The sequence below is a fragment of the Aspergillus aculeatinus genome, assembly GCF_003184765.1.
Source record: "Aspergillus aculeatinus CBS 121060 unplaced genomic scaffold BO66scaffold_13, whole genome shotgun sequence".
Lineage (NCBI taxonomy): Eukaryota > Fungi > Ascomycota > Eurotiomycetes > Eurotiales > Aspergillaceae > Aspergillus > Aspergillus aculeatinus.
This window is the reverse complement of record NW_020291482.1, coordinates 321,339-336,750: the sequence shown is the minus strand read 5'-3', so window position 1 is coordinate 336,750 and position 15,412 is coordinate 321,339. Positions and strand designations below refer to the sequence as shown.

At 50.7% G+C, this 15,412-nt stretch overlaps 5 protein-coding genes across 5 annotated transcripts; 1 reads left to right on the top strand and 4 right to left on the bottom strand.

Moving 5' to 3' along the window:
• Positions 1-50: 50 nt before the first annotated feature.
• On the bottom strand, positions 51-1,411 carry BO66DRAFT_469878 (uncharacterized protein). Its single transcript, XM_025652748.1, has 3 exons — positions 1,013-1,411; positions 615-941; positions 51-540 (listed from the first exon to the last, which is right to left on the bottom strand). The coding sequence occupies exons 1-3, from the start codon at positions 1,233-1,235 to the stop codon at positions 77-79; spliced, it is 1,014 nt and encodes a 337-aa protein (XP_025505979.1). The 5' UTR covers positions 1,236-1,411; the 3' UTR covers positions 51-76.
• Positions 1,412-2,811: 1,400 nt separating this feature from the next.
• Positions 2,812-7,481, top strand: BO66DRAFT_419080 (putative ABC multidrug transporter; the record flags this gene model as incomplete). Its single annotated transcript, XM_025649788.1, has 4 exons — positions 2,812-2,848; positions 2,881-3,738; positions 3,823-5,875; positions 5,941-7,481. The coding sequence occupies 4 exons, from the start codon at positions 2,812-2,814 to the stop codon at positions 7,358-7,360; spliced, it is 4,368 nt and encodes a 1,455-aa protein (XP_025505978.1). The 3' UTR covers positions 7,361-7,481.
• Positions 7,482-10,048: 2,567 nt separating this feature from the next.
• On the bottom strand, positions 10,049-10,662 carry BO66DRAFT_345636 (uncharacterized protein; the record flags this gene model as incomplete). Its single annotated transcript, XM_025644556.1, has 3 exons — positions 10,603-10,662; positions 10,284-10,369; positions 10,049-10,163 (listed from the first exon to the last, which is right to left on the bottom strand). Coding segments are annotated over exons 2-3 (162 nt in total), but the record flags the coding sequence as incomplete, so codon positions are not given.
• A 591-nt stretch (positions 10,663-11,253) lies between these two features.
• On the bottom strand, positions 11,254-12,359 carry BO66DRAFT_436637 (uncharacterized protein; the record flags this gene model as incomplete). The annotated part of the gene is made up of 6 exons (XM_025650938.1): positions 11,254-11,679; positions 11,746-11,806; positions 11,860-11,978; positions 12,038-12,073; positions 12,131-12,178; positions 12,240-12,359. The coding sequence occupies 6 exons, from the start codon at positions 12,357-12,359 to the stop codon at positions 11,254-11,256; spliced, it is 810 nt and encodes a 269-aa protein (XP_025505976.1).
• Positions 12,360-14,168: 1,809 nt separating this feature from the next.
• Positions 14,169-15,113, bottom strand: BO66DRAFT_390271 (DUF846 domain-containing protein). Its single transcript, XM_025646963.1, has 3 exons — positions 14,925-15,113; positions 14,506-14,792; positions 14,169-14,447 (listed from the first exon to the last, which is right to left on the bottom strand). The coding sequence occupies exons 1-3, from the start codon at positions 15,065-15,067 to the stop codon at positions 14,311-14,313; spliced, it is 567 nt and encodes a 188-aa protein (XP_025505975.1). The 5' UTR covers positions 15,068-15,113; the 3' UTR covers positions 14,169-14,310.
• Positions 15,114-15,412: the final 299 nt, after the last annotated feature.

The window sequence follows — 15,412 nt, the reverse complement described above, 5'->3', positions numbered from 1 at the left end:
CAATAGATTTGAAAACCCTTTTCAAGAGCTGACTTGAACTATGGACCATACCAACATGAAAGACATTATCGTCTCGCTAGATTTCCGTTTGCTTCGCGCGCTGCTTGTCTAATTCGATCTTATCCAGGTGCTCATCTAAGCATCCTAGTATTTTTCGACGTAATACTAAGGCATCGGAATTCTCAAGGTCTTGCAGCTTGCTGAACAAACGATCCCAATGGATGTCCCCTCTTGTGACAGCCTTCACCTCATAGAACAGGTCAAGCGAAATTTTAGGACGCCAGAATAAGATGCCAAGGCGAACATCTAAAATCGTCTCGAGACTTCTGGCCTCTTGTGATGGAAGGTATTCAGCGATCATGTAGATTAGCTCAAACGGAAGAGCACGGAGACCAGTCTGGTCCACATGCTGGAGTGCATGCCGTGTATTCGTTGCCTTGTCTGCTGCCTGTTTTCTAAACCACTCGGCTTCGTTGATTTCCGCATAGATCGTGTCAAAGATAGAAGGTGTGTAGAAAGGGTCTGCTTTCGATGGGGCATCTATCGCGTAGTCGTCAAACATCAGTGATCCGGCAGCAATAATGAGCAACAAGAGGCAAGAAAACACTTTATACTTTTCGCAGAATCGTACGAGATCCGAAACACCATCCATTGGCGCCGAAGGGCTGCCACCAGAGTAGCCAAGCCCGTCTCAGCCATCGCCTTGAGGCGATGGGTCTTGAGTAGTTCCCAACAGCAAGAGTGGACCGCATAGCCGAAGCACAGCCTCTGGCTCCGTCGCCCTCGACGAGTCGCACGATTCTTCCATGGTTTCCTGGGTAGACACTCCTTCATGATCTGGAGTAAGGCTTTCAAGCAACTCGGGGATGGGTCCTCCCTGAACATCTCAGACGCCTGGCTACAGGATACATAGCATCCACGGTGCTTTGTATCGTTGATGACTGGATGCATATGCCACTCAATCAGTTTCCGCATAGAAAGGTTTTCCTGTGCATCTACCGGAGAAACTAACTCAGCCGAAACGTGTCTTCCCAGTTCGGCTTCGTCGTGTGCGAGCCGACAGCTTTCTTGGGTTTACCATGTTTGCGCGGGATTATGTGGGCTAAGTTCGGAGGTTTGAGATCCCAATACCCGCATATCAGACAAAATATATCGGCTACCCTGACGTATAACTCGGTGTCCTCCCAGTCGGCGGTTGGGCCTGGAATAGGCTCAAACTTGAAGATCACCGGCATGTTGCCATGAGTGCTTGAAATGTGATTGTCAGGGCCAGGACGGTGAGGATCCTGGGTGGAAGAAGAGGAAGTGTTCCTCTCATGGCGAAGCCAGGTAAGGGTGACGTGGAAGAGGGGAAGTATTGGAGAAGTGTTCCGGAACCTTTTGGTCGAGCCTTAGACCACCTCTTCTCCGGCCATACCACGAATCAGTATCATTCATAGCCAAAGAAGTCTATCTAAGGTAGGCATCCAACCTTGTTCGCATGATGGTAATGACTTGGGAGGTATGAATTGGACTGACCTTTCCTCATTTCCGGCAGTGATGTCCGTCCTACGCCCCTCTTCTGCCGCCCTCGACGTCGACGTCTCCAATCCCATGTCCGGCATCACGACTCTGGGCAGCCTAATGCGCGGACAATTGCAGTGCAATCATAGCAGCATCAGACATACAAATAAGGACCTTATGGTCAGATGACTGCAGATTATTCAGGGGTCCAAGATTTATTGACCTCCACCAGCGAGTTGGATCCACCCTCTCGGGACGGCGCTTTACCGTACGGCCCTTGACAGAGAACATCCCGAAACTGAGAGTACGAGAATCAGCGATTCGGTTCCCTTGGACGTTCCCTTCGACATACACCGGCATGAATACTGCTAGACTACTATAGTTCATATAGATAGTCTTTGACCTTCCAAATAGCGTCGACGATCCCGCCTTGGATTCTCGCGATCAGTGACGATCCGCTATCGTGCTCACGCACGCATTTGCTCATCTCGGAATTGTGGGATCCCAACGTCCCGGTCGCGTTATCTCGCGTTATCTCGCGTTATCCTGACGACAATCTCTTGTCCTATGCAATGAAGTGCAGTTCTTTAGCCCAGACGTACACTTTCCCCGAAGCGACGGAACACAATGGCAGCCAACTCCGCTTAGGTGAGATTGAAGTTTATCATTCCCGATTAATCATCAGAATGTGGCAGCCCAGGCATGCTTCGGATCCGTGTTTCATGGTTCCTGGAGCAGAATCTGAACGGTTGTCCAACGTCCCGGGGGTCCAGCGGCCCAGCTGTCCTGCTACTGGGGAAAAACATGGCGGGAGCTGAGGGATCCGATTGAGCTGGTCTCGGTTGTGAGGCCTTCCGCCATCCGGGCCCACTTTGTGATCTCATTAGATTCACCACCTGCCAACGAGACGAACGATCTGCTTTTCCGGGACCCATTCTCTGGACTCCCTAAGCCTAGTCTCCCAATCCTGTTGAGAATTTAGAAACGATGCCTTACGACAGGCTGCGATTGCAATATCTATAGACTTTCGGCTAGAATTCAGGGGAGATCCCGAACGTTCTGTTAGTTTCAACTACCGGTTCCACATGGCTTATCAAGCATAGTAGGTGTTTAGCATAATTGATGCATCCTTCGGTCTGATCAGTACGACAGCAATTGATTGTGGCTGCCTGTTTCATCCTTCTTAAATCTAGAACCTTTCCTCCTCTACAATCTGCCTCTCGTCACTATCCCACATGGTAGAACCATTCTAATTCAGCATGTCAACAGAAAAAGTGCCACTGGAGCCTGAGCTCCATGCCGACAACCATGGGAGAAGCTTCCTTGAGTCACAAACACAGTCGTGGTCTTCACCTCCCATCTCTGCATCTGCATCAGGTCAGCCTGAACGAAGAGAGGCCGATCCTGGTCACGCCCATTCCATCTCTTCCACGAGCTCCACTACTGAAACCGAGGTCGAACACCACCAACCCAGAAATACCCACCGTGCATCGCTGAACCCGAACGACGAGGCCTACCTCACCAAACTTGTCAGCGCAGATCACAGCATTGCTCGAGTCAACACCCTAGCTAATATTCCCACGAACGACCCTGCACTCAACCCAGATAGCAAAGACTTTGATCTATACAAATGGCTGCGGAAGATCTCACACTTGCTGAATGAGGGAGGAATCCAGCAAAAGGAAGCGGCCATCTACTTTGAGAACCTCCGAGTTTCAGGGACTGGATCGGCACTGCAACTTCAGCAAACTGTGTCGGACCTGCTTACAGCACCCCTGAGGCCGCGTGAAACTTTCAATCTTGGTCCCAAGACACCCAAGCAGATCCTACGGGGGTTTGATGGCGTGTTGGAGAGTGGAGAGTTGCTGCTCGTGCTGGGCCGCCCTGGTTCAGGCTGCAGTACATTCCTCAAGACGCTCTGCGGCGAGTTGAATGGACTGGACCTGGATCCCGCATCAGTGATCCACTACAGTGGTATTCCCCAGAAGACCATGATCAAGGAATTCAAGGGTGAAGTTCTCTACAACCAGGAAGGAGACAAACACTTCCCGCACCTGACCGTGGGACAGACACTGGAATTCGCAGCATCTGTTCGGACACCCTCAAAGCGTCTCCAGGGCATGTCCCGGAAAGAGTATGCAACGATGATGACGAAGGTGGTCATGGCGGTGTTTGGCCTAAGCCATACGTACAACACCAAGGTGGGAAGCGACCACGTCCGTGGTGTATCGGGTGGTGAGCGAAAGCGTGTCAGCATTGCAGAAATGGCTGTCTCGGGAGCCCCCATCGCTGCGTGGGATAACTCAACTCGTGGTCTAGATTCAGCGACGGCTCTGAAATTTGTGCAAGCTCTACGACTGTCGGCCGATCTAGGATCGTCATTGCATGCGGTCGCTGCCTATCAAGCCAGCCAAGCGATCTATGATCTGTTCGACAAGACTGTGCTACTCTACGAGGGACATCAAATCTACTACGGATCGGCCGCCAAGGCCAAAGCTTTCTTTGAGCGTCAGGGCTGGTTCTGTCCTCCGCGCCAAACAACCGGTGACTTCCTGACCTCCGTTACGAATCCGGTGGAACGGCAGCCAATTCCTGGTATGGAGGCCCGGGTTCCGCGTACACCTCAAGAGTTCGAAACATACTGGCGTCAATCGCCTGAGTACCAGGAACTTCAGAAAGAGATGGCTGCTCATCAGCAGCATGTCTCATCCCGCTCAAATGAGAAGTTGCTAGAATTGCAGCAGCAGAAGCGACAGGAACAGGCCAATCATACGCGGGCAGCTTCGCCATATCTTCTTAGCATACCCATGCAGATCAAACTCAACACTATTCGAGCCTACCAGCGGGTTTGGAACGAGCGGACCTCGACAGTGACAACCGTGGTCGGAAACTGTATACTGGCTTTGATTATTGGTTCAGTCTTCTACGGCTCCCCTGTGTCTACTGCGGGGTTTTTCTCCAGGGGTGCAGTACTCTTCTATGCGGTGCTCCTGAACGCCCTCACGGCTATGACGGAAATCAACAGCTTGTACTCTCAGCGTCCGATTGTGGAGAAACACGCGTCCTTTGCCTTCTATCACCCGGCCACGGAAGCCATTGCCGGTGTCTTGAGCGACATACCGGTCAAGTTCCTTCTAGCGGTGGTTTTCAACATTATTCTGTACTTTCTGAGTAATCTGCGCAGAGAGCCATCCCAGTTCTTCATATACTTCCTCATCAACTTCATCATCATGTTTGTGATGAGCGCTGTATTCCGGACTATGGCTGCGATCACCAAAACCGTCTCCCAAGCCATGACCTTGGCCGGTATCCTGATTCTCGCCTTGGTCATCTACACAGGCTTCGTGGTTCCAGTGCCCAAAATGCATCCCTGGTTTGGTTGGATCCACTACATCAACCCGATCTACTACGCGTTCGAAATTCTGGTTGCCAACGAGTTCCACGGACGCGAGTTTGCCTGTTCTGAGTTTGTCCCCTCCTACCCGAACCTCGAAGGCGACTCTTTCGTATGCTCCGCGACTGGAGCTGTTGCCGGTCGTCGGACTGTCAGCGGTGACGACTTCATTTGGGCTTCATACAGGTATACGTACAGTCACGTTTGGAGGAACTTCGGCATCTTGATCGCATTCCTCATCGGTTTCCTGGCCATTTACTTTCTCGCCACCGAACTCAACTCATCCGCCACCAGCACGGCCGAGGTTTTGCTGTTCCGGCGGGGACACGAGCCTGCTCACCTGAAGCAGGAACAAGGGGCTAGCGCTGATGAGGAATCTGGCAAGCCTACCGCTACTTCGACGCAGGACAATGCGAACGACAAGCAACAGAGTGGGGCCTTCTCCATCCCACCTCAGCGGGATGTTTTCACATGGAACAACATCGTCTACGATATTGAGATCAAGGGAGAACCGCGTCGACTGCTCGACCACGTGGCCGGCTGGGTCAAGCCAGGAACCCTGACAGCGCTGATGGGAGTCAGTGGTGCCGGCAAAACCACTCTTCTCGATGTGTTGGCTCACCGCACGACCATGGGTGTCATCACGGGCGACATGTTCGTCAGTGGTCGTCCCCTGGATTCGAGTTTCCCTCGAAAGACCGGTTATGTTCAACAACAAGATTTGCACCTCGAGACCGCGACTGTCCGCGAGAGCTTGAGGTTCAGTGCTATGCTCCGACAGCCGGACTCGGTACCGATCGAGGAGAAATATGCCTATGTCGAAGAGGTCATCAAGATGCTGAACATGGAGGAGTTCGCGGAAGCTGTCGTTGGTGTTCTCGGCGAGGGTCTTAACGTCGAGCAACGCAAGCTGTTGACCATCGGAGTGGAATTGGCCGCCAAACCGAAGCTCCTGCTGTTCTTGGACGAGCCAACCAGGTAAGGCCTCATTCAGCTACCCCTAGCTTTTAAGCTTAAGCACATATCTAACTATTCATCTACAGTGGTCTGGACTCCCAGAGTTCCTGGGCGATCTGCAGCTTCCTGCGCAAACTCGCCGACGCCGGCCAAGCGATTCTCTGCACGATCCACCAACCCAGCGCTATCCTATTCCAACAATTCGACCAGCTCCTATTCCTCGCCCGCGGCGGCAAAACCGTATACTTCGGCCCGATCGGCGAGAATTCCCGGACGCTGCTCGACTACTTCGAAGCCAACGGCGCGCCGCGGCGCTGCGACGATGAGGAAAACCCGGCCGAATACATGCTCGAGATCGTCAACGCGGTCAGCAACAAACACGGGGAGGATTGGTTCGAGGTGTGGAAACGGAGCCCGGAAGCCGCCGCCGTGCAGCAGGAACTCCACCGGATCCATGCCGCCAACAGCAGCCAGGGACCACCGCACGCTTCCGAGGAAGATCCCCGGGAGCACGCGGAGTTCGCCATGCCGTTGACGAAGCAGCTGCCGATCGTGATGCGGCGGGTGTTCCAGCAATACTGGCGCACGCCGATGTACATTGTCGCCAAGATGCTGCTGGGGATCTGCTCGGGCCTGTTCATCGGGTTCAGCTTCTTCCACGCGGACAGCTCGACGCAGGGGCTGCAGGACGCGATCTTCTCGGTGTTCATGCTGTGCGCGATCTTCTCGTCGCTGGTGCAGCAGATCATCCCGATGTTCATCATCCAGCGGTCGCTGTACGAGGTGCGGGAGCGGCCCAGCAAGACCTACTCGTGGAAGGCGTTCATGGTCGCCAGCATCCTCGTCGAGATCCCCTACCAGATCGTCATGGGCGTCCTGGTGTACGCGTGCTACTACTACGCCGTCGACGGGGTGCAGGCCTCGTCGCGCCAGGGGCTGGTCCTGCTCTTCTGCATCCAGTTCTTCATCTACGCCAGCACCTTCGCCATCCTGTGCATCGCCGCCCTACCCGACGCCGAGACCGCCGGCGCCATCGTCACCCTCCTCTTCTCTATGGCCCTCACCTTCAACGGCGTCATGCAGTCCCCCTCCGCCCTCCCGGGCTTCTGGATCTTCATGTACCGCGTCTCCCCCTTCACGTATTGGGTCGGCGGCGTCACCGCCACCCAGCTGCACGGCCGCCCCGTCCAGTGCAGCAGCACCGAGCTGTCCATCTTCAATCCCCCCGCCGGCCAGACCTGCGGCGACTACCTGAGCGACTACCTCCAGACCGCCGTTGGGTACCTGAAGAACCCGAACGCCACCGCCAGCTGCGAGTACTGCTCCATGTCCGTCGCCGACCAGTATCTGGCGGGTGTGAACATCTTCTACAGCGAGCGCTGGCGCAACTTCGGCATCTTCTGGGTCTACATCGTCGTGGATATCGCCGCGGCCGTGTTCTTGTATTATGCCTTCCGCGTCAAGAAGTGGAGCCTCGCCTCGCTGAAGAAGGGGAAGAAGGAGTGAGTGGGTGACTCCAGTTGGGATGGCCTATCACTCCTCCTTCTTTGTCTGCTGTTTCTCTCTCCCTTATTGAACTCGGTTTCATTTCCTTGGCATTTCACTGCACACTATAGCCATAGACGAGCCTGTTGTTTACTTTTTCTGTATCCACGATTCCCCACATGGACATTTAGAATCTGTTCTGTATAGATCGGGTTAACACTATATCTATGTAATTAGTCTCCCATATATCTAGATTACAATTAGACTTATCATTCTCCAATCTTTACTACTACAATGGCTATCCTATAAGAATAAACTAGCTTAAGATGAGGACGAGGATGGATACAAAGGGCACATAAATGCTTCAACGTCAAAAAACACCACGGGCCATTCGAGAAAATGGATCCTCCTCTCGTCCATCCATTGGAGGACAAAAGGTTTCTCCTCCGTTCCGAACACAAACCCGAAGTCTAGATTGACCTTGCCTTCTCTCTTGGTTCTTGATTTTTTGGAATGAGTTGTCTGAAAATACACCGTTATCTCTGAGAGAAAACAAGCACATACAACGATAGATGATATCATCAGAAGTCCTCAAGATCAGGTGTCAAACCCGAGGTCGACCGAGTAGTAAATCGCTCGTCAACCAGATCTAGACACCCGTTCTCTTGGAAAACCGAACGAATTATCACTGCATGATGAAACACCGAACATCGTCGTAGACGAACAGCTCGCCATTCTCCCTTCGCAAGCTACTACAAAGCTCTGGGAGCCTCGGCATTACCAAGCTGCGCCACCACCGCCACCACCATTATTCCATTCGTCATTGTTTTCCTCCTCAAAAGCGGGCGCATCTTCATTGTCAGCAGCTCCTGAGATCCAAGGTTCGGGCTCGGTTGAGGCATTTTTGTCGGTGGGTTCCTCAAACGACTCTTCGGCTGGGGCCTTGGGGCAACGTCTGATAGTGTGGCCCACTGGTTGGGAAAAGAGTGAGGTAATTAGTGATCTGTATCAAGAGCTTTAGAAGGAGGGAGACTTACTCTCTCCACAGTTGCGGCATTGGACTCGTGAGTAATCGCGCTTCTTAGTACAGTCACGACTAAAGTGACCAACTGAGTCCTGGTGTTAGCTATCGTGCTATGTGAAATTGCGTGATAAACATACCCTCATCACAGTTACGGCAGGTGACGGTAGATACATCACGGGGTTTGTCGCAGTCGCGCGCAATATGGTCCTCGGATCTGTGCAATTGATATCAGTTCACTTAAGCGGAGAAGCTATTAAGGGTGTTGCTCACCCGCAGTTGCGACAGGTCCTGGGCTCAGGTTTCTGAGGGCAGTCCTTTGCGAAATGTCCGACTAAGCTTGTTAGAATTGCGACTAGATGGAAAGATGAGCCGTGTGGTTCACCTTCGTTGCAACGCTTGCACTCCACACCCTCCGCTGAGCGAGGGTTGGGACATTCAGCAGCTTTGTGCTCAGGAGAACTTGCAGATGTCAGTTGCCTCAATTCTGAAGATCTAGGGCTGACCACATACCCGCAGTTACGACAGGCAAACTTGTCACGACGAGGCTCAGTGCAGTCGCGGGCGCGATGACCGACGGCACTGCAATTGACGCATTTCACTTCGACACGCTCAATTTCGGCTCGTTCCTGCGTGCAGCCACGGGCAGTATGGCCCATTTCTTGAGCAGGTTAGTGGTTGTCCCATGATGGTGTGAGTCAACTTACCACCGCAATTGCCGCACTTGGGGACCTGACGATCGTAAGGCAAACCAGCATCCTCGAGGCGCTCAAGATTCTCGTCGTCGCTAGATGGCCAACGCTCTCTAAGATGCGCACGCTGTGGCTTGGGGCTGAAGAAGTATCCAACCACGTATGTACAATCTAGCTTGCCTTGGAGATTGATGAAGCTGATACAACTGTTCGCTTCCCTTTCCTGTGTCGTCCAGTCAATACAGATTTGATATGGAATTGGGCAGACAAGGCCAGGGGCTGTACGAACCAACGCGATGATGTAGAACTTGAGGTTTTCCTCACGCATTCTCTTCTCGATATCGACGAAAGTAGCCTCAGGAACTGCCTTCGAGAAGATCTTGATGCCCTAGTCTGGGTCAGTATGAAGCTATAACAGCTGAATGCTCAGGAATGATGATCAGGTGAGATGTTAGTGAGAGGTAAGTCTTACGGTGCGGAAATCCTCCAGGTCTTTCTCATCGCTGGCCTTCTGTAGAAGGTTCCAGGCGTCCTCGGGGGGCATGTCAGGGACATCATTCAAATCGAACTTGCGATTCTCCTTGCAATCGAGGGCACGATGACCTATCTCAAGATATCAGCTCACTTTGTTGCCTGACATCAGAGGATTCTGCTTCGCCATACCTTCCATTTTGCAGTTTTTACAAACATCAGCAGGTCTTTCAGGACACTCGGCAGCAGGATGCCCTTCCTGGTTGCAGACACGACAGGTACCCTTGAAGACACGGGGCTTAGTGCAGTCGGCCTTCGAGTGTCTATTTCGGATCACGTTAACCAGCGAAAATCAATATGTGTTCCAGTTTCTAGACTTACCCTTCCTCGCCGCAGTTGAAGCAAGCACCCATAGACTTTTTAGGCTCAGGACACATGCGGGCGAAGTGATCATCGGCCCCACAGCTGTGAGATTCAGAGTTAGCCATCTGGTAGTGTTCCTCTAGCAGTAAGGTAAGCACTTACTTGCGACATCTGTTATCGTCCTGTCCGTCGGCAGCAGACGCGCGGTCATAGTCATTGCCACCGTAAGGAGCAGAGTTGAAATCACCAGGTCTGGCATTTTCGTCATTGCCATAACCTAGCATTAGGTTAGCTGTTATCTTGTGACTGAGCTGCAGTAGCTATGAGGGGACTGGAGAACGCGTCGACCCAGAGGTGTGTGGGTGGAAAGTCTTGGGAAATTGGTAAGGTCACTAACCAGTGTCACGACCGTCTTCATTCCACTCCGCGCTATTCCAGTTGTCCATCTTTGCTATGCAACCGAGCTGTTGCTAGGGAAAAGAACTGTGGAGCACACATATCATCAGTCACTCGGATATCCCCAATGAAAGACTAAGCCTGTTGAAGGGGGGTACGCGTAGAATGATCCCTCAGTTGCCTGAAGTGAGACTGGAGATCTGGGGATGAGACCTCGAGTCTTCTGATGTGATCTGGTGTAGCTTATTTGCAGGAAAAGCATCTTGTAATAAAGTACTCTTCCCAACCTCTCGAGATTTGTGTGCAGAAAGTGAACTAACCTTGGTGCTGGAGGGAGAATCGTTGAGGATTTGGAAGTGGGAACCGGAATAGAAAAAGCCTCGATCAGAAACAGTAAGAAGAAGTAGAGTGACAAGAGAGGAGGGGCAGGAGGGTGCAGGGCAGAAGGGTGTTGGAAGAAAGGAAGAGTGAGAGGAGGAGAGTGAGGAGAGTGAGGAGAAGTGAAGTAGCAGGTAACTTAACCAGTAACACTGGGAACACAGACAAACGAGCCAAATATTTCCTGCTGTCGCCATCCACATTCATTCACCTTATGGTCTCATCTGACTGCCCGTTCAACTACTTGTTATCTCAATCCTAAAATTATTACATAGGAGCTCCTGAGGCTGATCTTATGATCTTTCGTGATAGACATTCTTCCACTAACTTCGTTCTTTATCCACATTTCACGACTCCGAATATCACAAGAGAAACAAGGTGATGAGACTAAAGAATAGATCATACCTGCAACCAGGCACTTTGATGAAACAATAGCAAAATGAAAAACACAAAAGGTAGATTAAGGTCGGCGAAGTCAGAGATATCGAGTAAATCCCAATGATACCAATGAGATCATCAACGAGAAGGAAAAAGAGGAAACAAAACCAAAGTATTCAGAATCTTCCTCAATGAGCCACGGTGTGTTTAAAAGCCTACTTCGGAGCAGGGCGAAAGGTCGTAAAGAGGTGGTCGAGCTGTTCTTCGAGCTCGGTACAACGCTGGCAACCTTCATTGCTCGTAGCCGGCTTCATCTCGTCCTTCTCGGACTTTACCTGGAGGAGTTCGGCCTTGAGGAGATCCATCTCTTCTTGCAAGTCGGCTTTGGCCACCTCAAACTGGCATTTATCAGTCATGGTGCTCATTTTCAGACTTTTCAGCTCATCCTCGCTCTCCTTCAGCTTGCTCTCCATGTGTACCAGGGTTTGCTGCAATGACTTGTACTCGTTGATGATCTTCTCAAAGAACTGCATTCCTTCTGGTAGCTCGGTAATGTTGCAGGAGGGTTTATCGATCTTCGCCACATCGACAGTGACAGTTTTTGGAGCCTTTTGAGTATCACCTCTTTCAGCAGCCTGGGCCTAATGATAATTCGAAAGAATATTAGCATCCAAAGTGGGACTAGATGGCCGAATCCCGATACCTACCTTCACGAATGTGTTCTCTTCCACAAACAGCTGGTTGGAGGGTTCGTCTTCTGAGTCATCACTGCTGTGCTGTCAGTATTGTTGCGATGGACCCTTCAGAAGATGATCCCTTACTCAAAGCCACAGATTGTCTTCGTCTTTTTGGGTTCAGCAAAGCTCTCAGGTGTTCCTGAGCTAGCAACGGAACGCTTTCTACCCTTGCTGGGAGTCGGGCCTTGATTACCTTCAGCAGGCTAGAGACAGCGAAATCATGTTAGTAAGGAAAACCCGATGTCTGAGTATTGATAAATACCATCTTTTTGGATTCCTTTTCGCTTCGACAATAGTTCTTTCAAAGTTAGTATGAGAACCTGAAGGCATATAAATAAACATGGAGTATACTTACAGAATAAGCCCCTTGAATTGCAGCAAGGCTTCGATCCGGGAAGTATTTCTAACAATGTCGGAGAACGCGTCAGTGACTAGATCGTAAATTTGAGGATGAGCGATGATACCTTTTGGAATGCCGCCCACGGTACGTCTTTCTCTACCGTTCGCAGCTCCACAAGGCGTAGCTTTTCGGAGTCGCTCCAGGGACGGGCCTGTGGTTTCTTGCGAGGCTCTGGTGATTGCATTGGGGAGGCTGACGTGTTTGAAGGGTAGAAAGGGGCTGTGTGGAGTAAAATAGCTGAATTGAAACAGCTTGTAACTCGGTGGGAAGAGTGGATCAAAAAGGCATAAGTCCGCTCAGCTATGTAGCAGTTGTCGAGAGATAAACGGACTGCTGTGCAAAGACAGACGTGAACCAGATGGAAGGAGACAGAGATGAGGATGGGGCAAGAGAAGAATCACACGGAAGGGTGTTGCGCCAGCTTGTAGCATCCAGTATCTGACAATTCAATGGTGCACTTGGTGTGAGTGACAGCTTCAGTGCCAACTTTTGGAATTAGCAGCCCAAAAATTGAAACAATTTAAAGAAGTGCAAAATGTCTGTCTGGGTCTTTCCAGAGCAACGAGTGAGAATTCCCAGTGGTTCAAACTAAAGAAGAGAAGCAGGTCAAGTCTTGAGGAATTTCGCGTATGTTTAACAGTCAGGTGTAACTGTAGGTGTAGATATCTTCATCAGAAATCATCACAGTGCAAAATGCCCCACGTCTGCACAATGAAGGTAGAGAGTTTGCAGAGGGTGTAGGCAATAAAGAGAAAACAAACAAGACAGAGAACTAACTGGCAGGTCGGCTGGCTGGCTGGCTGATATCAGAAAGTAGACAGCGCCTGTTTCCCAGCATAAGGAAGAAAGGTAGATACTTGATAGTAATAGTGATAAGAAGAACAAGGTAGGTAAGGATTATTCAATAGTCATGCAAGTGACCTTTAATGTGAATCCATCTTGAGGATATTCTTCTGTTTGTTTGACGATCTTAAACCTGTTAAAGGAATACGAAGCATTGCCACATCACTTTCTGATAATGAGTTCATATAAGAGATTCCAAAGTTTCTTTTGATATCAAAATGAACATGGTTATTACTCAAGGTACTGCACAAGTAAAGAAAGATTCTTGTTGTGCTTATATATAGCTTTCATTAATGAGGGCTTTGATAGTGATTAGACTCAAGGACCACGTGCCCGCAGCCACGTGCTTGTACCGACAACATGGCACGGTAGATTTAATCAATCGCATCTTATCTTTATGTCACTTCGAAGACATCTTGTCCCCACAACACAAACAGCCGAGCTCAGATTTCACTCGAAAGCGGGGTTCCTTGAAGTAATCCCAGCGGACTTTTCACTCGGTATTGAGGATCAGCTTGAGCTCTTCATACTTACTTCCTAAATCGACTACAACTGAGAGGAATAGTTTGACTTGTGGTGGCACTGCTCACCTCATTACTTCTTTGCGGTGATCGATAAGAGAAAGGGTGTATGCTAGCTAGTGTTTTACAGATTCCTCAAGTGAATATCAGCAACAACCTTCCAGTAATCGCAGCGTTGCGCTGGCGAGCATGGGTTCCTGAATCTAGCAAGCCATATACAGACTGAAAACCCGGCAGATGTCAGCCTAATTACATAGAGAGCAATGCTTGTTGAAAGACACCCAGGGTAGTTTGTCTATTTTGTAAGCATCTCAAAGCTCCAGGCAACCTTGAAGTCGGTTTGTGATGCCCTTTCTAGCGGATCAAGTCAGTCTCGAAAAGATGCCACGCCCTTTTCGGCAGGCCATCTGCTGTAGGTACAGAGCGAGCCTTGAGTCCCAAGAACAGCCTGCGATATCCTTTGGCAGTGACACGCACTGGCCACAATTGCAAACATCAGGCTAGATAACATTAAGATATGCTAGTCATAAGAATGTCACGCAAAATGTTACTTGTCCGGGTGAACGATGTTTCACCACATCTCTAGGCGTTTGGCGATGTGTACAGTGCGAATAAAAGCCTACATCCACTGGTTTGAAGATATTCTGGATTGATGACTGAAGCTCGCTACATGTTGGTCGGCGAATCCTGAATTGCACATAGATTCAGGCCGGTGATAAAAGAGCACAAACAGACAGACGAAGATCATACACAGTACGAAACATGCCGATTTTACTTGAAGAGTCTGCCCAGCAGTCCTCCCGCAAGGTTACTCATGATGCCCCCGGAAAGCGCGCTGTTGGCGACGCTGAAGCGATCGCACCGGGAGAAAGCGAGCGTGTTCGTGATGGTCAGTACTAGAGCGATAGCTGTAACAAGTTAGTCGCCAGACCTTAGAAGCTGGGAACAAGGGGCCGCAACACGTACCAACCAAACTCAACCAGATTACACTGCTCAATTTGATGATGGCCAAAATAGCCAAGCCAACCCAGAGCGTAGGCGTAAGATACAGACTAAGCCAGAAAAACCGCTTGTCCGTGGCGGCAATTGTGCGGGTGGTAGGATCCGAGGACTCGAAGACCCAGTGTGAATCGCCGCTCGAGGTGTTGACTTCGTTCCACCAGCGCAGTCCGACTAGCCGACGTCCAGCAATGTTCTTGAGGTAGTAGAAGTCCGCGGAGAGGAGCAGCAGCGTTAGGATGAAAACCAGGACACTATTCGATCGAGATCAGTCAGATAAGCTCGGACAATTGGTCGCGTGGCCCACAAGGCGATATCTCCGATACCCGTGGGATCGTCTAGAGTTGTATAATGATAAATCAGAGCCAGAGTTCTCCAATACGTACAAGTTCTTGATGAACAGAACACCGAAAAGGTACATCAACAGGGCACTAATGCGAAAGCCCAGGAAGAACAGCAAGGTGATCGGGTGGGCGCTGAGGCGCCAGTTCAAATCTCCCTGTTGCGGTTGGAGGGGTTGTTGTTCCATGTTGGTTGAGGTGCAGACTCCAGAGTTTAGCAGCTCTTCAGAGGTTCTCAAACGAAAGGATAAGGAGGGTGGGACAACAGTCAAGCTGTTTGACACGCAACGTGAAGCAGGAATGTGCTCAATGCGTTGATGCTGCGTGTCTCCATGGCCCCGGCGGTGGATACTGGCAGAATGCGGAGCCACCGCCGGCCACATGAATGGTTGTTATCCTTTCCTTAATTAACGGACGGGATTCCTCTTGCTAGACCCTCAGCACATTACGATAGCAGAACGAAGCTCACTCTTTACTTCACTGGATTCCCTACGATCACTCATAAATATGCAGCCAAGAGGTAAGGAGGGAGA

Coding starts and splice junctions, on each gene's coding strand:
- BO66DRAFT_469878 (XM_025652748.1), bottom strand. CDS start 1,235: ATGCCGGTGATCTTCAAGTTTGAGCCTATTCCAGGCCCAACCGCCGAC. Junction 942..1,012: donor GGAAGACACGTTTCGGCTGA/GTTAGTTTCTCC, acceptor ATATGCATCCAG/TCATCAACGATACAAAGCAC. Junction 541..614: donor CTCGTACGATTCTGCGAAAA/GTATAAAGTGTT, acceptor ACTACGCGATAG/ATGCCCCATCGAAAGCAGAC.
- BO66DRAFT_390271 (XM_025646963.1), bottom strand. CDS start 15,067: ATGGAACAACAACCCCTCCAACCGCAACAGGGAGATTTGAACTGGCGC. Junction 14,793..14,924: donor GTTCTGTTCATCAAGAACTT/GTACGTATTGGA, acceptor TCGATCGAATAG/TGTCCTGGTTTTCATCCTAA. Junction 14,448..14,505: donor AATCTGGTTGAGTTTGGTTG/GTACGTGTTGCG, acceptor AACTTGTTACAG/CTATCGCTCTAGTACTGACC.